General features: G+C 43.2%; 1 protein-coding gene across 1 annotated transcript in view; it reads right to left on the reverse strand.

Moving 5' to 3' along the window:
* Positions 1-422: 422 nt before the first annotated feature.
* The window catches only part of LOC121583596 (enhancer of mRNA-decapping protein 3-like), a 28,269-nt gene continuing 3,278 nt past the window's right edge, over positions 423-25,413 (reverse strand). Inside the window, exons 4-7 of the mRNA XM_045217637.1 lie at positions 22,066-22,434; positions 14,923-15,076; positions 4,972-5,189; positions 423-3,689 (exon numbers count right to left, since the gene is read on the reverse strand). Of these exons, the coding sequence (XP_045073572.1) occupies positions 3,355-3,689; positions 4,972-5,189; positions 14,923-15,076; positions 22,066-22,434 (1,076 nt within the window). The 3' untranslated portion in view covers positions 423-3,354. The remainder of the gene's footprint in view (positions 3,690-4,971; positions 5,190-14,922; positions 15,077-22,065; positions 22,435-25,413) is intronic.

Below are 25,413 nucleotides of genomic sequence, written 5' to 3' on the forward strand. Positions count from 1 at the left end.
GTGAAAATGCATCCTCAGTACCCCACCATACAAATAATATGTGAACACAAACATGCGGAGTAGCCACATGTCCAGTTAATAAACAAAAACACTGTACATTTGCTGCAGCTTCATAAAAAGTGTGGCTTGGAGAACTTTAACAATTACTATACACACTCCCACACATGATCTTGTAACAAACGTTTTCCCCCTCCAAAACAAAATTGTAGCTGTGGTCTGTGGGATAGCTATAACTCAAATAAAATAAATGAAGTGTGCTCTCAAGATTCAATTCCTACAGAAGTAGTGCATGTGGCACATTTTGCCCCCCCTGTATTTTCTATATCAAAATGGATGAAGTGGTCTTTATTACAACAAACCGGTCAACAGCAATTTAAATGGAAGTGTATGTTGAAAAATGTGAGGCCTTTTAAAAAATAGAATATATTATATGCAGTTTCACATTTAATGTTTACCAGTCATGAATTCTCAAGCTTGATCTCAGTATACAGAACAGTGTCAACTTGGACCAGACCTGTATACACAGTTACAAATACTTGTGGTGTCACATGCTACATCTGCCTTGCTGAAATTCCTTTATGATAAAGGATAACGTTTATTATTCCAGGTTACACACCAATTCCTCAAAAAATTAACTCAAGTAAACAAGAGAAGAAGAAAAAAACCCAGATGAAATCTGTAAGGATATGATCAAACAAAAATGGTTTAGTTCCTCCATCATAACATCATATGAGATTAGCCACTATCCCATTGCTAGCTACCACGAGGACACTTCCCAAAAACAATTACTGTGAGTCCTTAAGAAAATGACTAATTGTCTGTGCGAAAACATGGCCTGTTTTCTGGCAAATCTTTTGTAACAATATGACCATAAATCACTTAAAAATAAATTCACATCTGTCTGGGCTGGAGTGTCACAATACAATACAATAATTCCCTGGGAAAAATGTCTGAAAGTAGCACTTTTAGGTGACAAAAAAAAACATCTCCTGTAAGATTTCGCACCTCAGCATCCATAACTCTCTGGCATCGCATGCAGGAACAGGCCATCTGATGGCATTCCTCTCAAAGCTGACAACAGCAGCAGCCTCAAGGAGCCCAACAACTAGGCTCAAATACGTGTCTTGGATGCTTTATAATGATACATTGTGTTGTTCTATTCTCACATCATAACATGTTATGTAGATACTGCAGGTGCCAACTACAGACACTGCAAGTGAGATGGCATACATTTACAAAAATAGGCTACATACACTTGTAATAAGTGAGAAAGCTCATTGCGACACATTGTTGAGAAACACGGCATTATTGAGCAACACTACCAGAGATAAACAAAAACAAATGAAAACTCAAAGAGTCCTACCAGCTAGAACACAACTGGCGACAGATGCCATTGATTCACTGTATTACATGACCTTGAAATGGAGCAACATGCGCTGTATGCACTTAATGCACTATTAACAATAGTCTGATTTGGTCGTTTGGAAATGTAGAGCAGAGCTGATACACAGACAAGATAGTACTTCCAAGTCATATGAATGTTTGCAAAGTTGTAACCCGATCAATTCAGATAAATCCTCATAGACTACCCATGAAGATGTGCAAACACACCAATAATTGGATTTAGAATAAGAAAAAAGAGTAAAATACAGTTTTCAACACAGCAGTCAGCCTCAATGACTGCCCAGTGACTGAAAACTGCCCTGGGAGAAACATAGCCAAACCTAAATCTAACCCATTCACAAAAACTCCCCAAAACAGGATGTCTGCACTCTGCAGCAGAGCAAAACTCAACCATTCTAAGATGCACCGAGTGTTTGAAAAAATTGCTCATCGTTTGCAAACATAATTCAGACATCCTGGCCAGTACGTGACCAAATAGGCCTGCAATCACAGATCTGTTTACACAACCACCGAACGTCTCACACAAATCCAATTCTGGCTCAAGTGCATTTAAAGATCCGCTTTCAAAATGATTGGAAGTAAAAAAAAAAAAAGTATTATCTACTGTGGCCCCTCTGTTTAGCTGCACATCTAAGGCTTGTGTTTGGAATTGAATTGACATATTGCTTATACAAATGAAATACAAACCCAATCCTATCATAAAGTGAATTAAATGGTAGAATGGCTACTACTAGAAAAACTAACTTGACCTTTATGTTTCTTGACAAATGCTGTAATACTAAGTGTAAACTAAATGGTACTGTCTGGCAAATTACACTTTACCAAAACCTGAAGCAAGAACACAGCCACGGCAACAGAGGATGTGTACCTCGCTACCATGTATAGCTACTTAACAGATTAATATGCATACCCTTGTAAACTATTATATGCCTGTATGTGGCCTTATCTGACAGGTGTCAAACAAAGATATGATTTCATATGAGAAGTGCAAAAGACAGAAACTATTTGTTTCTATGGTAACACCAATACACTGAAACAAAAGTGTTGAGCACCACTTTACAGCTTTCTTTGCAGCGTTGTTAAAAATATAGCCCAGATGCAGTTTAGAAAATATATGCATTCAAACAAAGGCAAAACATCTTCCCTATTTATCAAAAACAAACAAATTCTTAAACATTTTCTTCTGAGATAATTGAGAAAAGAGGACAAACATGGTTTTTGCCGAGTTGATACCAGTGCTAGCTAAATTACAAATTTCAATTGAAAATCGCTACAATCGATGCTGACCAAAAAGTGACATTTAAGAGAAACACACCAATTTAATTTAGTGAGAGTAAGGGCATTTCAACCAAAATCTCAAATTTAGATCATAGGGATTTTCCCAGAGAGATTGAGCTCTGCTGTGGGGCACTGGGTCAGCCAGGTCCCGTTGTCTCCAGTCCACACACAATCTACGGTAGGAAACAGGATGTGTGTCTCAGGCCCAGGGCTGGTCACACGGTCAGGGTCAGGGGTCATAGACAGAGACTGACTCATAGCGGTCAGTCAGCTCTCTGTAAACATAACATACTCAGACTGGCTGATAGAGGTGGGCAATACACACACATAGCCCTTATCACAAAGCCCAACAAGACAGGAAGCCCTCCTCTTAGAGCTTTCCCCTTCTCCAGTGGCACTTCAGGGCACGCGATACACTCCCAGGGGTCAACCAGGAGCAAAGGGAAAACATATACCAACCAGCAACACAATTAAGTGCACATTCTGTTTTAAGAAATCCCCCCACAACTTATTTTCAGTAACTGTACACATCACCCTCTAAGAAGGCCTTGACACTGCACCTGGAAGTCTCTAACTATCAGGACTTGCAGGACTTGAGGCTGGTCCTATATCTGTGTGCATTGTCCTTCTGTATTTCACTAGAATGAAAACACAGGGTTGTAGGAGGTCCTGCTATGCAGAGTGTAAAGGAATAACGAATTTGCAGCCGAAGGGCGAATGGTAGTTGATGCCCACTTCCTGGAACACCTGCTTGGGTACCCCAATGTCACACAGGTAGACCCTAGCCTCCCCACCATCCAGAGGCAAGGGCAGGCCCAAAGACAGAGTCCACTTGGCCTCCACGGCCTGCTTCTGGCCACTCACTGGAGGGTCAATGCTGAGCACCGGAGCCCTGTTCTGGTTGGCCCAGTCTGCAGCCGCCAGGTACCAGGCCTGGTCCCTCAGGAAGCCGTTCTCATGGCAGTCCAGACAGTTGATGACCAGGTCCACTGGGCTGACCGGCAGGTCTAGGAGGAGGAGGAGAGAGCGGGACAGAGATCAGGGTTTGAACTTAAAGCTTCCGAGTAGCTACACCTCCAGCAGAGGGCAACATTGTTTCAGTGTACCACTGTTAAAAGCAGACAAGAAGCACTGATTTTACAGTGTCTAGCTGATTGTGCCTTATGTGTCTAACTATACTGAACGGAAATATTAACGCAACATGTAAAGTGTTGGGCCCATGTTTCATGAGCTGAAATAAAAGATCACAGAAATGTTCCATACACACAAAAAGCTTGTTTATCTCAAATGTTGGGCACAAATTTGTTTTCATCCCTGTTAGTGAGCATTTATCCTTTGCCAAGATAATCCATCCACCTGACAGGTGTGGCATATCAAGAAGCTTATTAAACAGTATGATCATTACACAGGTGTACCTTGGCTGGGGACAATAAAAGGCCACTCTAAAATGTGCAGTTGTGTCACACAACACAATACCACAGATGTCAAGTTGAGGGAACGTGCAATTGGCATGGTGACTGCAGGAATGTCCACCAGAGCTGTTGCCAGATAATTTAATGTACATTTCTCTACCATAAAGCCGCCTCGAAACGTCGTTTTAGATAATTTGGCAGTACGTTCAACTGGCCTCACTACCACAGACCACATGTATGGCGTTGTGTGGGCGAGCGGTTTGCTGATGTCAACGTTGTGAACAGAATGCCCCATGGTGGCGGTCGGGTTATGGTATGGGCAGGCATAAGCTACAGACAACGAACATAACTGCATTTTATCGATGGCAACTGGAATGTACACAGTTACCGTGACGAGATCCTGAGGCCCATGTTCGTGCCATTCATCCACCGCCATCACCTCATGTTTCAGCATGATAATGCACGGCCCCATGTCGCAAGGATCTGTACACAATTCCTGGAAGCTGAAAATGTCCCAGTTCTTCCATGGCCTACATACTCAGACAGGTCACCCATTAGCATGTTTTGGATGCTCTGGACCAGTCATGTGAAATCCATAGATTAGGGCCTAATGAACTGTAACTCAGTAAAATCTTTGAAATTGTTGCTTGTTGTGAATATAACAGAGGGAAGTGTCTACTCTAGATTAGAAAACAATGGATTTTTTATACAGCTCATGCTAACAAAAGAACACAATACAAGGAAGTGGATTCACTATCTTCACTACCTACAGTCCATTTACCTTTCTATCTATAGTCTCATCACATCTAATGATTTCAAAAGCAGATAATATTTGTGAACAGAGGACAAATCTATGTTAGTCAGCATGAGTCGGTACCTTTGATGCTGGCCACCTGCTTGCCGCTGGTCTTGCTGTAGAGGGCGAGCTCGTTGGTTATGGACTCCTGCATCTTGACCAAGTTGGGGAGGAAGAGGATGACCTCCACCTCGTGGTTGGCCAGGTGCCGTCCACAGCTGATGCCCTGGGCCCCCTGGACATGGGGGCCGCACAGCAGGGCTACCGTGGGACGTTGGTGATTATTCTTAGGGGTCAGCCTGGGGACATCCAAGAGACATTTGTGATTTTTTTGTTGTCTTATTTTGATTTCTTATCATTGTACTTAAAAAAATGATTAATATTTTAGTCATTTAGCAGACGCTTTTATCCAGGAGCAATTAGGGATAAGTGCCTTGCTCAAAGGCACATCGACAGATATCACCTAATCAGCTCTGGGATTCGAACCAGCAACCATTCGGTTACTGGCCTAACCTCTTAACCGCTAGGCTATCAGTACAAAGAGTACATGCCAAGGCCTGTGATATTTGATTACCGGTAGATTAGACAAACTTTAATGTCCTCATTGAGATAATGAATTGTGCAGAATACAATCATGACTGATCTGAAAATCTTTATCTGCAGATTCCACAAAGTGCAGACAAAGGAGCATTATTATCACCTCAGGACTGCATGGGTAATAAACTGGTTGTTGTGCAAGTTAAAGTTAGGAACTAAGGGTTTCCCTTTCTTATAAAAAACACTACTCTTCAACTACAGCATAAACACCAGAGGAAGACTTTATCTGCAGTCATTGTAATCAAGGTCAGTGGAGCATTGTGTCCTGTCGATCATAAACACCTCATGCTTTCAATATGCTGCTACACCTTTCCATTCAAAGTATTGGCTTTCTGTCATGATTAACTGCTAAAGCCACTGTCTATTCATCATAAATATGGCGTTTGCACTGACTCCTTCACACGCACAAAGAGAAAAGCCTGAAGCAGAGGGGAAATGGGAGATTCACAGCCTGTCAGACATTCCCTGACTTAACAGGGAGAATCAGTACAAATTATTTAATATACACTAGATGACGTACAGGGGGCGCTGTTTTGAAGCCACCACGCCTCCATTTTGGTACTCCCTCCACGTTGTAAAAAAATTGTTTTTGGGAAGCTATACAAAATAATGCATTAATTAATGTCTACATTTGTTTTTGCAATGTTTATTCTATTAAAGACACCTTAATGCATATTTTGTAATTATATTTTGTGAGCAAAAAAATTATTTAAAAAACCCCCCAAAAACATTTATTTAAAGTATAATTTTTAGAAAGTACTAATGTTAATGTACCCACTACAACAACAAAAAAATTGTTAAAGCTTCACTGCGTAACTATGTGTGTACAGATGTTTTTGGAGACCCCTCTGGCAAGAATGCGGTATTTTGTTCTAGATTTGAACACGATTTCCCATAAACCCCATCTCTCATTGGTAGTCGCCGATGGGATGACTTAGCATCAACAGCCGCTATGGCTGTGTTATCTAGTGCAGGGTTTACCAAACTTTGTCCTGGGACCCCTGGGGGCTTTTTATATGCCGGCTATAATCCTCGTTTTTTATATTCTAATAAAAAATATTCACGTTGTTGTCAGCCAGAAAGGTAGCTAACGCTAGCAATGTCAAGGTAGCTAGCTAGCAAACTTAGCTACATGGTTGAGAATAGCTACCGTGAATTTCCCTGCCTGATACAATATTAGATAGCTTGATAGCTATCGTCAGATTGCTAACTTAGTACATTAGTCCCCTGAAGCTCAGTTGGTAGAGCATGGCGCTTGCAACGACAGGGTTGTCGGTTCGTTTCCCACAGGGGGCCAGTATGAAAATGTATGCACTCACTAACTGTAAGTCGCTCTGGATAAGAGCGTCTGCTAAATGACTAAAATGTAAAATGTAAATTAGCTATTTGACTTCATAGATCTGCATTCATGTAAAATAACTTTGGCATGCATTCAGTCATTTGCCCTTCTGACTCCTATACTAGCTAGCTAATAATATTACTGGGATGGCCCCTTGATTCTCGAGAGCTATGGCTACATATGAAGACGTTGTGCAGTGATTGTAGAAGTGTGATACTCGACCCTTCTGCATGAAAATCAATATTGGTTATACATAAAAAGACCATGTAGTGAACATTAAAATACAATCATAATAACAGTGTTGTGTACATCTTATTTCCTGTAGGATTCCAGTTATGAAGAGCCGCGGGCCATAAGGGGCACAGGCAGGGCTGCAGAAAGAATTGGACAGGAAGAACTTGAAAAGATCTGCCCAACTGCAAGAAGAGAGGCTGGCCGAGATGAAGGTTAGTAAAAATCTTTCACCTGTGGTACTGTATACATGTTTCACAACATTCAAATCTTATCACACAACATTTGTCTGCATGCTGTAATTAAGTTAATCTAACTGGAGTGATTTTTGGCATCATGGAGTACCGGAGAGCTATCCCAGGATCTCCAGACATCCCACATCGCGGACAGCCTTGCTGGTGCACCTGCCTAAATTGCAGGGAGACTCCTACAGCATACAACACAACCACTGCCATTTCACCACTGCACTATTTCAGTGATTTATTACCAAGTATGTTTACGGAACACTTTCCCAATTAGGAAAAATACTCCATTTGGTGAGATCTTTGTAAGTAATCTTTTTGTGATTTTGTCCTTAGTCTGGGTGACATCACTTCAGTACTTTACCAGTTCAGTACTTTATCAGAATGTTTTCCTTTCACTGTGCTTTTGTTATTTCAGGAAGTTGAAAGATAATACCGTATATGCTTGTTAATCTCCCTAGTAAAACTTTATTTGACCTGATCTGTGTAATCGGACCGACTTGTTTTGTACTGTATTTACACCAGCGTGGTACATCCGTCTTTCTGGATATCTACCCACCTGTAGGTCTGCTAATTTGAAGTGAAAACTGCCAAGAGCATAGATATCCAGGAAAAGAGAACAGTTTAGTAAATCATTCTAAAACCATTCCATAATGATGCCAATTTGCTAGATAAAGAATGCACAAATATTGTTTCTCACACAAGTTTATTGTTGCCCACACAAACATCCCTTATTTATATGATTTATGTATGTTTGGTTGTAGGCCCAACTCTTTCAACAACATTTCTGAGTACTCCACAGGTTCACACACTTCCTGGGAACGACCAAGTCTGACAAAACGGAGAGCTCAGGTCCTTCCCCGCTCAAAGGTGTGCTAACTGCATCCTGTGTTGCGTGTCGACATCTCCTCGAACTTGTAGCAGGTCAGCCGTTGTTGGTGGTGGGACTTCAGGGAGTCTTGGGTCATCTGATCTCAGGATCATTCTCCTTGTTAGCCCCAATTGAGAGCCTAGTCTTTTCAACACTGCTCTCTGAAGTTCTGGGATGTAGGTGTAGTCCTGTGCAGTTTTCAATGCGTAGACACCATCTCCTTTAGCTGAAAGATAGAATAATATTTGGTGAGTATTTTGTCTATAGAATTTCATTACCATCAGTGTAGTGTTGACATCTGTTGAAAATATTACAGTCTGGTTTTGATCAGTTTTACCAAATTTTTACCAGCATGTCACCTGTGCAACTAGAGGCGACAAAACTCTAGATCACCTTTACTCCACATACAGAAACACATACAATGCCCTCCCTTTGGCAAATCAGACCATAACTCTATCTCCCTGCTTCCTGCTTGAAAGCAAAAACTCAAAACAGGAAGTACCAGTGACGCGCTCAAAACGGAAGTGGTCCGATGAACGAATGTTAAGCTACAGGACTGTTTCGCTAGCACAGACTGGAATATGTTCCGGGATTAATCCGATAACATTGAGGAGTTAAACCACATCAGTCACTGGCTTCATTAATAATTGCATCGACGATGTCTTCCCAACAGTGACCGTACGTACCCCAACCAGAAGCCATGGATTACAGGCAACATTTGCACTGAGCTAAAAGGCTAGAGTTGCCGCTTTCAAGAGCAGGACTAATCCGGACACTTATAAGAAATTCCGCAAAGACCTCCGGCGAGCCATCAAACAGGCAAAACGTCAATACAGGACTAAGATTGGAAACTACTACGCCAGCTCTGACGCTCTACGGAAGTGGCAGGGCTTGCAAACTATCATGGATTACAAAGGGAAACCCAGCCGCAAACTGCCCAGCGACATGAGCCTACCAGAAGAGCTAAATGCCTTCTATGCTCGCTTCAAGGCAAGCAACACTGAACCATGTATGAGAGCACCAGCTGTTCCTGACTACTGTATGATCTCGCTCTCCGTAGCTGATGCGAGTAAGACCTTTAAAATCCCCTTGAGTCGATTGACGCACTAGTGAGAGATATGTTTTTTTGCATTGGATGCGTCTCAATCCACCGCATCCGCCTATGTCGCACTTCCGCATCTGCGGTGAAAGGTATCAGAACTAGAGCTGTGTTTATCAAACCATAAAACATCCCAAAAATTGGTCTTCTCACGGAAACGTCTGTAGCATCCGAACGGTTTGACCTACAAACTAGTATGACCACTCTATGGAAAGGGGAGATTCTAACGATGGTGGTCTCCATTTTACTCTACGACCCCACAAGTGTCACGGGACTCGTCTCAAGGTAACCGGTCCCGGTTTGTAAAAAAATTAATGGAAATATGAAGGTAGTTCTGTGCCTACCCATAAAAATGGGACCATTATTTATTATTTATACCTAAAATGGGTCTTAAAATTCAAAATCCAATAGGTAAATGATTTAAAAACAATTGCATATGTCAGCTTAGAGCCCCCACCGGCTTAGACTTTTAAGAATTAAACTGCTTAACATTCGCAAGGCCGTGGGGCCAGACGGAATACCAGGATGCGTAATTAGAGCATGCACTGACCAGCTGGCAAGTGTCTTCACTGACATTTTCAACCTATCCCTGACCCAGTCTGTAATACCAATTTCTTTCAAGCAGACCACTATAGTCCCCGTGCACAAGAACGTCAAAGTAACCTGCCTAAATTACTTTTGCCCTGTAGCACTCACAGCTCGTCTGGCAGGCTCATGTCACTGCGCAGCTCACAGCTGGGTTTCCCTTTGTAATCCGTGATAGTTTGCAAGCCCTGCTACATCCGACGAGCATCAGAGCCGGTGTAGTAGGATTCGATCTTAGTCTTGTATTGACAATTTGCCTGTTTGATGATTTGCCAGAGGGCGTAGCGGGATTTCTTATAAACTTCCGGGTTAGTGTACCGCTCCTTGAAAGCGGCAGCTCTAGCCTTTAGCTCAGTGCGGATGTTGCCTGTAATCCATGGCTTCTGGTTGGGATATGTACAGTACGTATGGTCACTGTGGGGATGACGTCATCAATGGACTTAATGAAGCCGGTGACTGATGTTGAAAACTCCTCAATGCCATCAGATGAGTCCCGACATATTCCAGTCTGTGCTAGCGAAACAGTCCTGTAGCTTAGCATCCGCTTCATCGGACCACTTTTGTATTGAGCGCGTCACTGGTACTTCCTGTTTGAGTTTTTGCTTGTAAGCAGGAATCAGGAGGATAGAGTTACGGTCAGATTTGCCAAATGGAGGGTGAGAGAGAGCTTTGTATGGGTCTCTGTGTGTGGAGTAAAGGAGATCTAGTGTTTTCCACCTCTAGTTGCACAGGTGACATGCTGGTAGAAATGAGGTAAGGACCATGATTAGTTGATTATTGGAGTAAGGTGTGTCAGCTGGGGCAAAAGTTTGTCACCAATCAAGCCACCGAGGACTGGAGTTGACCATCCCTGACCTAGATAGACAACAAATAAATCATTGCCCATCAATCCCAATATGGAATACAATTTTACAACTATGGCAGAATTGCTTTGATGACCATCAGTCATATATTTCCAGGGTAAATACATTCATTGGAGAAGGAGGCTATTAGACAGAATGAGGAATTAATGTTTCCAGTAATTTAATATAATGTAATGTTACAGTCTTATACACCCAATCCATCTGTATCTTTTGGCCTATGTCTGTTTCCATCTCATCCAGACATCTCAAATGGGGAATAACATAGTAACATCTCTGTGCAGTAGGATAATGTTGGGATAGAATGTCATCAATACTCAAAGTAAATCCTGGGTAGTTCATTTTCCTAAATAGATTAGCTAGATAGATTCCTAGCATTAAAATATGCTACTTTGTTATTAGGTAAAACATTATTGTTCTTGGCCAGCTAGGGGAAACACAATGATGGAACATACAACATGGTCAAAAACACTTTGCTAAAGTCTGTGCTTACCGATCTGATTCTGCTCCAATACTCAACAGTGGTGGAGCTGGAAACAGGCTTGCTAGGTGTTGTCGATTTATTCCTTTCATGACTGAAAAATAATATTTCAGGTTCAAATATATTTTTGAGAGCTTTGACGTCAAGCCATGAAGCCCAGTTCAGATACAACAGCCGACATAAGGCAAAACTAGCTAGTTTTAGAATGTTGTGTTGTACAACAGCTGACTAAAGACGGGGCATTCAGATCAAAAAGAAGAGACGTGCAGTTGACACCGTTTCCTCTGTAACTCTTTACAATGACGTGATGAAACTTTGAAACAAAGCTGCCACTTGTTGTGGCAAGGTGTTGTAGCAAACAAGTGTTATGACATACAGTGGGGGAAAAAAGTATTTAGTCAGCCAACAATTGTGCAAGTTCTCCCACTTAAAAAGATGAGAGAGGCCTGTAATTTTCATCATAGGTACACGTCAACTATGACAGACAAATTGAGAAAAAAAAATCCAGAAAATCACATTGTAGGATTTGTAATGAATTTATTTGCAAATGATGGTGGAAAATAAGTAAGTATTTGGTCACCTACAAACAAGCAAGATTTCTGGCTCTCACAGACCTGTAACTTCTTCTTTAAGAGGCTCCTCTGTCCTCCACTCGTTACCTGTATTAATGGCACCTGTTTGAACTTGTTATCAGTATAAAAGACACCTGTCCACAACCTCAAACAGTCACACTCCAAACTCCACTATGGCCAAGACCAAAGAGCTGTCAAAGGACACCAGAAACAAAATTGTAGACCTGCACGAGGCTGGGAAGACTGAATCTGCAATAGGTAAGCAGCTTGGTTTGAAGAAATCAACTGTGGGAGCAATTATTAGGAAATGGAAGACATACAAGACCACTGATAATCTCCCTCGATCTGGGGCTCCACGCAAGATCTCACCCCGTGGGGTCAAAATGATCACAAGAACGGTGAGCAAAAATCCCAGAACCACACGGGGGGACCTAGTGAATGACCTGCAGAGAGCTGGGACCAAAGTAACAAAGCCTACCATCAGTAACACACTACGCCGCCAGGGACTCAAATCCTGCAGTGCCAGACGTGTCCCCCTGCTTAAGCCAGTACATGTCCAGGCCCGTCTGAAGTTTGCAAGAGTGCATTTGGATGATCCAGAAGAGGATTGGGAGAATGTCATATGGTCAGATGAAACCAAAATATAACTTTTTGGTAAAAACTCAACTCAGTCGTGTTTGGAGGACAAAGAATGCTGAGTTGCATCCAAAGAACACCATAACTACTGTGAAGCATGGGGGTGGAAACATCATGCTTTGGGGCTGTTTTTCTGCAAAGGGACCAGGACGACTGATCTGTGTAAAGGAAAGAATGAATGGGGCCATGTATCATGAGATTTTGAGTGAAAACCTCCTTCCATCAGCAAGGGCATTGAAGATGAAACGTGGCTGGGTCTTTCAGCATGACAATGATCCCAAACACACCGCCCGGGCAATGAAGGAGTGGCTTCGTAAGAAGCATTTCAAGGTCCTGGAGTGGCCTAGCCAGTCTCCAGATCTCAACCCCATAGAAAATCTTTGGAGGGAGTTGAAAGTCCGTGTTGCCCAGCGACAGCCCCAAAACATCACTGCTCTAGAGGAGATCTGCATGGAGGAATGGGCCAAAATACCAGCAACAGTGTGTGAAAACCTTGTGAAGACTTACAGAAAACGTTTGACCTGTGTCATTGCCAACAAAGGGTATATAACAAAGTATTGAGAAACTTTTGTTATTGACCAAATACTTATTTTCCACCATCATTTGCAAATAAATTCATTAAAAATCCTACAATGTGATTTTCTGGAATTTATTTTCTCATTTTGTCTGTCATAGTTGACGTGTACCTACGATGAAAATTACAGGCCTCTCTCATCTTTTTAAGTGGGAGAACTTGCACAATTGGTGGCTGACTAAATACTTTTTTTCCCCACTGTACATGCACCAGAAACAGGGTACACTTTGTGACTTGTCAGCAAGCTAGGCTAGCTATGTGCAGCAAAATAGCTATCTAGCTCTCTGCTTAGCTAGCTAGTTAGCTGCTTGGCTGAACACAGAACGTTAGCGCCATAGAATTAATCAAATCTCTATGGTTAGCGCACTGTTCTTTGATTGGCTAAATGGATATGTATTGTCGCAAGACTTACATGTTGAATCTTGGAATCCGTCTTGTCGCAGGGCCTACATGTTGATCCTTGGAAAACTAGACCCTTCAGATCAAACAAACCGTCACATCTGGTCTCATCTTGTGTATCTGAAATTAGCTTTATGATCATGGCTATTCCGTGCCAGTAGAGTAGTGTGTGAAGTAGCTAGCTAGCCAATATCACAGCTTGACTTTCAGACCACAGAAATATAACACAAGGTCAAGTAACGTTATACACATAAGTTAGGTAGCTAGTTAGGACTAACTAGTGAAGCTAAATTGTATATTCAAATGAAATAAAGCAGCAATGTCAAAGCCAGCTAACAAGCTACACAAGCTAATACGAACTATTGGATGTGTGGCTTGAAAACAATCAAAACAAGCAATCCAAAATATAACATTCGCATACATTTTTACAACTAAATAGCAAAACCATAATTTAAATGTATATCTAGCAAGATATATTATCTACCTAGCAAAGTCTTACCTTTCAGGAGAAAAAATGCAAACTGTGTCGGTTTTGAATCCTTTCAACTCTCTTAGTTCTCTCCACTGTGTGAACACAAATCCGAGGTTTACTCTAGTCTTGGCCCGGGCTCTATAGCTTTCCCTTTTCGCCTGTCTGCTCTCCAAAGTTCTGTTTCTTTGGCTTAGATGGAGGAGTAGCTGCTGCTGGGTCAGGTCGTTTACCCCTCGCGTCTGCCATGTCTGTAAGCTAGCTATCTCTGCAAGCCAAGTGTGGACATGGGCTCAGCTAGCTAGCTATCATACGGGCTACCCGTTAGAATATCCCTGAGCTGTGGCACCGCCTCCTCACTGACGGAAACACGTAACTCATTATGCGCAGCACAAAATCTGACCCGACAGGGAAAACGAAAACCAATGAATACAGGAGTTCTCAGGTAGGCTAGAGGTACAATATTGTTACTGTTGCATCACATTGGATAACCACTAGATAATTATTAGAGCGTTTGAACAAATAAAATACAAAAATATACATATTGCAGCTTTAAATACATCAGATTTTGTCCTTGAAACATTTCCTACAAAAAATTTAGAATTCCATTCATTCCTAGGACTACTTCTTCTGAGGACTGACAATATGTCTGACCGGTGGGTTCAAAACCTCTCATTGGCTAATACATAGCATCAGCAATTTAGAGTTTATATACATCATTGATCAGTGCTTTACAGGGAGCGCTCTAAGGTTAATTGCCTGTTTAAAACACCTTACTACAGTATATCACCACAGCAACAATACAAGAAACAATGAAAAATTGACAAAAATAGGAGGACAAAGGCATGTTTGTATAACCCTGGGTCGTGTTCATTAGGGCACACTGTAGCAAAACGCTTTGCAACTGAAAACAAAAACGAGCATTTCTTATTGGGGAAGTTCAGATATTGTAGTACCTCTCCGTTTCAAACCATTTTCTTTAGTTTCGTGCCTATTGAACACGACTCTGGTATCGATGAAGCCTGTTGCATGTGATATGATGTCACCACCGTAGAGGGAACCCACCCAGACACTCACCGGTTGGGGCCACCCAGTAGAGTGAGGGCCATCTGGCTGGCACACACACCAGTCATCTCCAGCCTCCGCTCCAGAGACAGGCCATGCCGCTCCGCTGCAGCCAGAAGACACTTGTGAAGCTCGTAGGACACACTGGGGACAACCAGGCCCGAGTCTACAGTCAGAGGAGAGAGAGAGACAAGAGGGGAAAATAAAAATGTATTAGTTGTTATTGTGCCAGACTATAATATATGTAGCTATGAAATGAGAGAGATTGCCATTAATGGATTGTATTTTTTTATGTCAGAAGTTTTTTTAAAGTTCCAGAAAAATATGGAAATGGTACTAAAAATAGAACAGCATAGAATCCTCATCATCGGTGCAACTGGACATTCTCAAAATGAACTAGAAGGCATAATACACCAACAACATTAACTTTTACAATGAGGACAAACGCACTCTCTCACACACACACACACACACACACACACACACACACACACACACACACACTCAGGAACTCTTCAGAGAGTAAGAGTTTATGTATAAGCAGCACATCCCCTCACGCGAGGAGCCAGTTCCCTTGGGAAAGCCAGTTCCCTTGGGAAAGCCAGTTCCCTTGGGAAAGCCTCTTCCCTTGACCTGATCTCTTTCCCATCACGGAGGGAAGATTCCCTTCTTCCTCTCTCATTTGTCAATGTTGTCCACCGCAACAAAGAAGAGATTGGCAGCCCTTTACAAAACATGAGGATGAAAACTGTGAGCCGCCTCTCCTAGCTTTCCCCCATGGCCTTTTGGAGGGGCTGGGTTATCACGCTCCAGCTCATCTGTGCTGAGCTCCCTCAGCATCCCCAAAAGCAGAGCTTTGGGCTGGGCAAGACACCGGCAGCAGCACCCCCCCGGGCCCACACACACTACCACCACACCTCACAGAGCGCTCCACCTAAACATAGGGGTACCATGACAAAGGGGAAACTTCAAAACAGGAGCTTAAGGTGTACTGGTTGGTACACCTGTGTGAATGATGATGGCTAGCGTGTGAGGGAGTGTTGCAGCTTGACTTGTTGAGTGAATACTCAGGTCCAGGACCATACACATTTTTTATACATATATACACACACTACCGGTCAAAAGCTTTAGAACACCTACTCATTCAAAGGTTTTTCTTTACTTTTTTCTACATTGTAGAATAATAGTGAAGACATCAAAACTATAAAATAACAAATATGGAATCCTGTTGTACCCAAAAACTGTGTGTGTGTGTGTATATATATATATATATATATATATATATATATATATATATATATATATATATATATATATATATATATATATATATACACACACACTACCAGTCAAAAGCTTGGACACACAGTGAAGACATCAAAACTATGAAATACCACATATGGAATCATGTCCAAGCTTTTGACTGGTACTGTATATACAGTTGAAATCGGAAGTTTACATACACCTTAGCCAAATACATTTAAACTCAGTTTTTCACAATTCATGACATTTAATCCTAGTAAAAATTACCTGTCTTAGGTCAGTTAGGATCACCACATTATTTTAAGAATGTGAAATGTAAGAATAATAGTAGAGTGAATGATTTATTTAAGCTTTTATTTCTTTCATTACATTCCCAGTGGGTCAGAAGTTTACATACACTCAATTAGTATTTGGTAGCATTGCCTTTAAATTGTTTAACTTGGGTTAAACGTTTCGGGTAGCCTTCCACAAGCTTCCCACAATAAGTTGGGTGAATTTTGGCCCATTCCTCCTGACAGAGCTGGTGTAACTGAGTCAGGTTTGTAGGCCTTGCTCGCACACGCTTTTTCAGTTCTGCCCACACATTTTCAGGTCAGGGCTTTGTGATGGCCACTCCAATACCTTGACTTTGTTGTCCTTAAGCCATTTTGCCACAACTTTGGAAGTATGGTTGGGGTCATTGTCCATTTGGAAGACCCATTTGCGACCAAGCTTTAACTTCCTGACTGATGTCTGGATATGTTGCTTCAATATATCCACATTATTTTCCTTCCTCATGATGCCATTTATTTTGTGAAGTGCACCAGTCCCTCCTGCAGCAAAGCACCCCCAAAGCATGATGCTGCCACCCCCGTGCTTCACGGTTGGGATGGTGTTCGGCTTGCAAGCCTTCCCCTTTTTCCTCCAAACATAACGATGGTCATTATGGGCAAACAGTTCTATTTTTGTTTAATCAGACCCAGAGGACATTTTCTCCAAAAAGTACGATCTTTGTCCCCATGTGCAGTTGAAAACCGTAGTCTGACTTTTTAATGGCGGTTTTGGAGCAGTGGCTTCTTCCTTGCTGAGCGGCCTTTCAGGTTATGTTGATGTAGGACTCGTTTTACTGTGGATATAGATACTTATGTACCGGTTTCCTCCAGCATCTTCACAAGGTCCTTTGCTGTTGTTCTGGGATTGATTTGCACTTTTCGCACCAAAGTACGTTCATCTCTAGGAGACAGAACGTGTCTCCTTCCTGAGCGGTATGATGGCTGCGTGGTCCCATGGTGTTTATACTTGCGTACTATTGTTTGTACAGATGAACGTGGTACCTTCAGGCGTTTGGAAATTGCTCCCATGGATGAACCAGACTTTTGGAGGTCTACAATTGTTTTTCTGAGGTCTTGGCTGATTTATTTTGATTTTCCCATGATGTCAAGCAAAGAGGCACTGAGTTTGAAGGTAGGCCTTGAAATACATCCACAGGTACACCTCCAATTGACTCAAATTATGTCAACTAGCCTATCAGAAGCTTCTAAAGCCATGACATTTTCTGGAATTTTCCAAGCTGTTTAAAGACACAGTCAACTCAGTGTATGTAAACTTCTGACCCACTGGAATTGTGATACATTTACATTTTAGTCAGTTAGCAGACGCTCTTATCCAGAGCGACTTACATGAGCAATTAGGGTTAAGTGCCTTGCTCAAGGGCACAGACAGATTTTTCACCTAGTCGGCTCGGGGATTAGAACCAGCGACCTTTCGGTTACTGGCACAACGCTCTTAACCACTAAGCTACCTGCCGCCCATGAGCAGTGAATTATAAATTAAATAATCTGTCTGTAAACAATAGTTGGAAAAATTACTTGTGTCATGCACAAAGTAGATGTACTAACCGACTTGCCAAAACGATAGTTTGTTAACAAGAAATTTGTGGAGTGGTTGAAAAACGAGTTTTAATGACTCCAATCTAAGTGTATGTAAACTTCCGACTTCAACTGTATATCCATCTAGAGCTCTGCTCAGGTCTGTGTGTCAACACAGTAGAAGATATCTAGGAAAGACCAGCCCAGGGAACATGGCTCCTAGGTGCTGCCAGGACTGTGTCATTATTCTGGTAGCTGCTCATGGAGCCCTTTAAAGAGCCCTGTGCTAATCCCTACCTATAGCCCATGGCACATTAGTCTACAGAGGAATCAAAGACTAGCTGGAGGGGCTAGTGAAGCCACTGGGAGGCAGGTAAGACCTTTATGGCCTGTTCCAAAGCGTTGGCCTGGCAACTGAGTGCTCAGCGTGTCCTCCCTCCTCATGTATTCTGCGCATGCAGGCACACATTCAGCTATCAGAAACACATAGGCATATCACTCAAGGCAGAACACACGCAGTGTGACACACAAGCAAACACACACCTGCAAACAGCAGACAGACGGATGTCGTGCCTGGGTGAAATGAACCTTATCTCTTCCCTGTCCGTATCTCCACCTCCCTCCCACTGTTCCAGTACAAAGACAGGTAATATGTTACAGTGGGGTGGGAGAAACCCAGTCTACTCTGCTGCGCCATTCCTCGGCCAATCACGCGAGCGATAAGCACACAGCAGAGTCAACTGCTCCTTGTCATGCAACCTGCCGCTGAGGAGAGGCAATAAGAGGGAGAAGTGGGAGTTGCACTATAATCTAGTTGCTTTTCAACCATCCCGCCAGCTAGGTGCGTTTGTAAGGAATTCCCCTACTACAGCTCCCCCCACCCGATCCTGTGTACTCTCACTCACACACACAGCACATACACACACACTCCACTACACGCAATGCTCAACCTGCTCAACTGGGTAGCCAGGAGCATGCAGGGGCAGTAAAATAAACTGAGCTGGAAGCAATCCTTCAAGCATGACAACGAGAACGTCGAAGCTGAAATCAATACACACACACAGGCTGGAAGCGGGCCATGTGTGATTAGGGCTGGCGCTGAGAGAGGGAGGGGGGAGAGAGAAAGAGGGAGAGAACAGGGAGTGTGGTTCCACAGCTTCACAAGGCTCCTCCAGACTACAGGCCTGTTGCTGCTGCATTACCAAGGGGGTGCAAGTCTCTAACACTCCATCACCTCAGCCCTCATAACTAAGATTAATGCAGGTCAACTGATTAGAAAGTTCCATTTGCTCTCATGCCACCGGACCAAGTGAATCAATAGTTGTGAATATCATACTCGTCCTCAGCTCTCTCTCCTGTCACTTTTACAGGGCCGTGATTTGATTTGTTCTGTGGCTTTAGTGTGTTTGCACTGAAGAGATTTGAGTACACGTGTAGCAGTGGAGGCTGCTGAGGGGAGGACGGCTCATAATAATGGCTGGAACGGAGCAAACGGAATGGCATCAAACACATGGAAACCATGTGTTCGATGTTGTTGATACCTTTCCACTTATTCATGCTCCAGCCATTACCACGTGCCCGTCCTCCCCAATGAAGGTGCCACCAACCTCCTGTGACGTGTAGTTGAAGAGTGGTTTAACACGCATAGGAATTAGCAAAGGAGAGTAGACCTATGCCTTTTCCATCTAAACGGAATAATTAGGCCTATAATGCACCAAATATATAGCCCTTACAGGACTTGTCTACGTGCAGACAGACAATTGTTAATCCTAGCCCCTTTTCTGTTGTCTCAGATTGTTGATTTAAAATGTTTACAGTGCTGTGGATAGGAATGGATTCAGGTGAGAGCAGCCTCGAGTAGGGTAAGGGTTTGTTCTACTTGTAGTGTGGATGCATCCCAAATGGCACCCTATTCCCTATGGGCCCTTGGCAAAAGTAGTGCACTATATAGGGAATAGGGTGCCATTTGAGCGGTAACCTGTGTGTGACTATGAGAGGTGCTGTTTATGTAAAGCTCAGAGCGGTCTGATAATTACAAGGTACAGAGGATGGGGCTTTGCATGACAGCATTCAGACAGAGAGAGGCAGAGGTAGCAGACCTGCCCAGCCCGTTCGGTAAAAGGAGACAAAAGCGTCCACATTCAGCTCCCAGTTCTCAGCACCAGGGGCAAGGCTTTTAATGGCCGCCTGGCCTCATCATAGTCACCGCACTGCTGTCGCCATGGTAACACTGGCTGGTGGCCATGTTAGGCTACTTAGAAAAAAGTGGCAATGTCATAACCCTTTCTAAAAACTGCTGCACATTGCCATACCTGTATGTCAGTACAGTATGTACTGTAGTGTAGCGGGCTATTTGAGGCTCACATGTTTGTAGTCAGTCATTTCACGTAGTGGATTAAGTTATCCAGCTAGGTGTATCAGTGTAGTATCTTTGTCTGGGAGTATTTAGTCAGCTGGCAACAGAAGCATAACACTCCTATCTCCATGGGGGCACAGAATGCATTCTATGACTAATAGCGATGGTATTGGCATTGCTATCCTCTTTTCCCTAATGAGAGAGCGAGCATGCGTGTGTGAGAGCCGGTTTGTGCGCGTGAGCTTGTGTTCCACTTAGACCCATATCACTTTATGCCAACACCAGAAACCAGATTTGACCGGTACTGATCCCCTATCCCTACAGTGAGTCCTGCAGCGCCCAGCAGAGTGATAGGTGATGCTCTTCTTGTCACACCTTGGAATCCAGGCCAGGGGCCTAGTATAGCGTGCCATTCACTTATCTCCTGTATGAAACCAATTATGTAACACACTTATAAAGAGTGTTGTTGAGGTGTGGGAGAGCGGCTCCTCTTCCCAGATGGATGGGACTGCATGGTGTGGTGGGGCAGTGAGCTCAAAGCTCAAAAGTTACCTGCTGCCTCAATCAGAAGAGTAACCAGAGTAGGATCCCAGCCAGCCCAGCACGTTGCGAAAGTGGGAGGTGGCCCTCTCTGGCCTATAGGAGACAGTCAAATCCACACCCAGCAAAGAGCTTCAGTGTTGCATCACAGAAGCACAAGATGTAGGCCTACATCAGACCCACACTGTCACTCTGAGAACTTATACTATTTCTGTCTAAAGTCAACAACACTGACATGGAGGGGGAATTCAACTACATTCCAAAGCAAACACTACACTCATTATCACCAGTCCGCAAGACACGTATGCAACAGAAAACATCCTGATGGTAGAACTTGTGTCGTTCATCATTTCTTTTAATTTTCACAAATCTAATGGTAAATCCCCATTCTCTGGTTGAATGGGTCACCAATCTACAGCGGTTTTCCCATCTCTGAGCTACATGAAAACATTCTAGTATCTTAAAGGAGAGAAAGACAAACAAGAGTCTGTGTATGGACAGAGAAGTGTAGCTCATTAGGGCTGTGTGTGTGTGTGTGTGTGTGTGTGTGTGTGTGTGTGTGGAGAGAGAGAGTGTGTGAATGGTGGGTGTGTCACTCCTTAGGGAGAAGCCAGCAGTGATTACTGAGAGGGAGAGCCTCAGCCTGGCGTAACCTCTTAACCACACGCTGCACAAGGGCTGGGGCTGTGACCGGAACCTATATCTCTCCCCCATCTCATCTCCAGCCCGATGGGCTTCACTGAGAATACCCACACTGTTGTAATCCCTCACGGTTGCGTCCGATTACAGGGGCAATTTTCTTCTTGCCTGTTTGTTTAAGGCCTATTTTAGAGCTGTACACAATGTCCAGTCTCTCCACTAGTCTGGCTCGTTTAGCCAAACTCATGGGTCTACTTTTAGCCTCAATAGATGAGTGGCTGTGGTGAGAGACACTCAGGGCCTAAGGGCACTGGCAGGCCTCTGGAAGTGAATGTGTGATGACAGATGTGAATGGAGAGTGCTCTATCTGTCTATCCCTCAGGGCCAGCAGGTCTCTAGATGTGGATGTGTGAGATATATGTGAATGGAGGGTGGTGCTCTCTCTCGCTCTCTTGCCCATGGTGGATGTGAATGGAGCCAATGGAGGGTGTTCTGTTCTCTCTCTCTTACCAGTGCAGTACTCCTTGCCCCCGTGTTGTGGGACCGTGATCTGCCGGTAGACGACTGGTTTGACCTCCAGGATGTTCTCGTCGTGACGGTAACGTGTGGGTGTACCGCGTTCGCCACCGTGCGTTCCACGGGAACGTGCCCCATTGCAATCTGTGTCGTCAATCTGCGAGAACACGGCTGCCTTGTCGAACAGTGCCAGGTTCCCCTCAAAGTCAAAGTCTGTGTCCAGACCCTCGTCCACCTCAGCACCAAAACACTCGTCGTCCCTGATCCTCATCTGCCCCCCTCCTCCTACTACTCCGTTCTTCACTCCGTTCTTCTTCGGCGTGGCCTGGTTTGGCGCTCGGTTACTAGATGATGCTGGAGGACCTGATTAACATAAATCAAGACATTAGGAGGACGATTTATTCTGATTTATTTTTACAGTACATAGGCCTGTAGCCTGACTAGCAATTATGGTGCACAAGCCCAAATCCCAGTTAAGAGGGTAATTTTTCAGACTGGGGTCCATTAATCTCTGTCAGGACTCCAGTCTGCTCTCTATGTCCACAATACTGATCTTATCCTATGGCTGTATCAGGAGCTATAGTTAGATAACAAGCAACGTCAATAGAACATTAATAATATAGGCTAGTAGTTTTCTATCCTCAACACACAATCCTCAACACACAACGTTTAGATACATGCATGGCGCACTAACAAATCAAAAAGAACCAAGATGAGAAACTGGAAAAACCGGGTGTTCAACCCTAACCGTGCTGAGGTCTCACGCTAACCTAGAGACAGAGAGAGAGAGAGAGAGAGAGAGAGAGAGAGGCACAGTCGCACGCAAGTGTCACAATGACAGCTAGGTACTTTGGGCTCTCACGCAAGATTCACACCAAGACTCTCAGTCAAGTCACGTACACACTACTGTTGTTGTCACAATGGCGTTGTCATCCGATCACACCGACTGATCTGAGACTTGCTACTATATCAATGTATTTTCGACAATGGAGGTGAGTGAGGGACTGCTTTTTAAAAAAATCTGTTCATATGTGTGCATTAGCTTTTCAACATAGGCAAACATATTACAATGAAACCACACAGAGTATTATTACCTACAGGTCTATTGTAAATCTCAGTGAATCAGATACCTGAATGCACTGGGCAACGCTCCAAGTCAAGCAGAGAATAATGAAACACCAAGTTAGTACTAGTGTCTGATAGAAGTGATGTGAAAATGTGGAGAACAGAAAGAATCTTAGGTTCAATGAAGGCTGAGATATTTGAACAAAACATGAACTTGAGCCATGTGAAAAATCATTGACAAACTACACGGTGAACTACATTTCAAAGAATGATTAAACATGACCCATATTTAAGTTACACACGTTACAAGCAAATGTTGGCCAATACTCTTACAGAAAAATAAATCACTATGACAACGGTGAGATAAACACACAGGAACTGGAGTGAGTGACAGTGTGCTGTGACAGCATGTGAGGCTTGTCAACATGTTGCTGTGTGGAGGGAAATGTGTTCACATGCAAGTTAAGACTGACAGAAGGAAAAAATGTCAGTCAGCCGCAACAACTCCCTCTGTGTATGTGTGTGTGACACTGTCCAATCAAGAACAGGAAAGAAGAGCTTTACTGTACAGTTAATGGTATGTACCAGAGGCACAGGAAAAACAAAGGACTCTAAGCTGACAGCATGTATGCATAGGAACATTTTGTATATGCAAAAAGAACAGCTATTTTCCCCCCAATTACCCTCTTAACAAGGTCATTTTAGATCCAAGAAAATCCACTCGATTTGCAGAGGACTATCCTAACTCTCCCAGAAACATTAATGTCGGATAATTATAAATAATTTGTATAGCCCATGATCTTGCATAAGTAGTCCCTAACCCCACATCCCTTTCTTTCTATGGCCCCCCACTAAGGGGCTGGTTAGGGGCATGGCATTGCGTGTGAAAGGGTCAGCCCAACCCCTTCCACTCAGCACTTTGGTCTCATGCAATTTGTGCATTAGCGCCCTTGGCTGTTGGCCCAAGAATCTGGAGATTAAAATAAAAAATGCAAAGGTAAACAGTGCTTCCACAATTGATATGGTCTGCCCCCTTCCAAGCACACTGCCACTGGGACAACATGGCTTCCTGTGGGGGGTTTCCTGTTCTGAGCAGGAGAGAGGGAGGGAGACGAGACGGAGAACAGAAGGGCACTAAGGCACGTAGGCCAGGCCTTGCATAACCTCCTCTTTAGGAGCAGACACAGCGAGGGGGGGGAATGTTTATTGATCTTAGTCACACACATATTGTAAAGAGGAACTTTGGTAAAAGCCTTTAGCACGCTATGGGAATCTGGGGAAGTCACAGCATTGCAAACAGTGCCTTGCTGGTTCCATGCTCAGGCTTGTTAATAGTAACCCGGTGACACCATAGACTAGAGGAAAGGACACCGGTTCACCAGAGAGACAGAAATAAACTAGACTGATTAAGCAGATAACTACTACGTAGCTATTTTAAAAGGGTTGCTGCTTTATGGGTTGTGGTTATTATACCTGGCAGAAATGATAGAAAACTATTCTCATAGTACATCCGAGGATAATCATTTACTAAAACATTTATGCCAAAACACTGCAGGGATTTATGTGTCTGATAAACAGAAATAACAGAGCAGGGACCAAACAAAAGAAACAGAAGCCCTAAACGTATGAATGCGCCGGTCAGGTAAAGCATAACATGACTAAGTGTAACCTTTGCAGAGGCAACCTTTCCCTTCCTATCCACAGAGCCTAGGTGTCTCTCAGAAAAGTGCATAAATGTTACTATGATGAAGCAATGTGTTGGCTCGGCTTCAGTGACTGCTGACAAATGTGCAGAGCCTAGAGATTAGGGAGTGGAGTTACATGTGACACTGATACTTTTAGTTTCACATTTCCTCCGGTCACTTAATAAGGAAAAGATCAACAATGAGAACTTTTTGCTCTATAATCACAGTCAGATAGCGAGAAATATGTTCATGGCTGTGCTTAAACGGTCTTATGTAAACATGTCATAATTGAGAAATAGCCTCATTCACAATGTGATAATGTGTTGAGTGTACTTTCTAAATGGGACTAACTGTTACAGTTGGCACCAAATTCAATGAGTAAACACTTGAAGTGGCTAAATATAGTGCAGGTCAAATGTATTAGCCTACATCTAGCACTCATAAGCAACAAAGGCAGAGATACAAGTTATGTAGTCATTGAGTGTGATGGTGTAAGATTCTGGTGCAATATACAGTGCATTCGGAAAGTATTCAGAACCCTAGACTTTTTCCACATTTTGTTACGTTACTAGGGCTGTGGCGGTCACAAAAT

Source organism: Coregonus clupeaformis, unplaced genomic scaffold, assembly GCF_020615455.1.
Source record: "Coregonus clupeaformis isolate EN_2021a unplaced genomic scaffold, ASM2061545v1 scaf1159, whole genome shotgun sequence".
In the NCBI taxonomy this organism is placed as follows: Eukaryota; Metazoa; Chordata; class Actinopteri; order Salmoniformes; family Salmonidae; genus Coregonus; species Coregonus clupeaformis.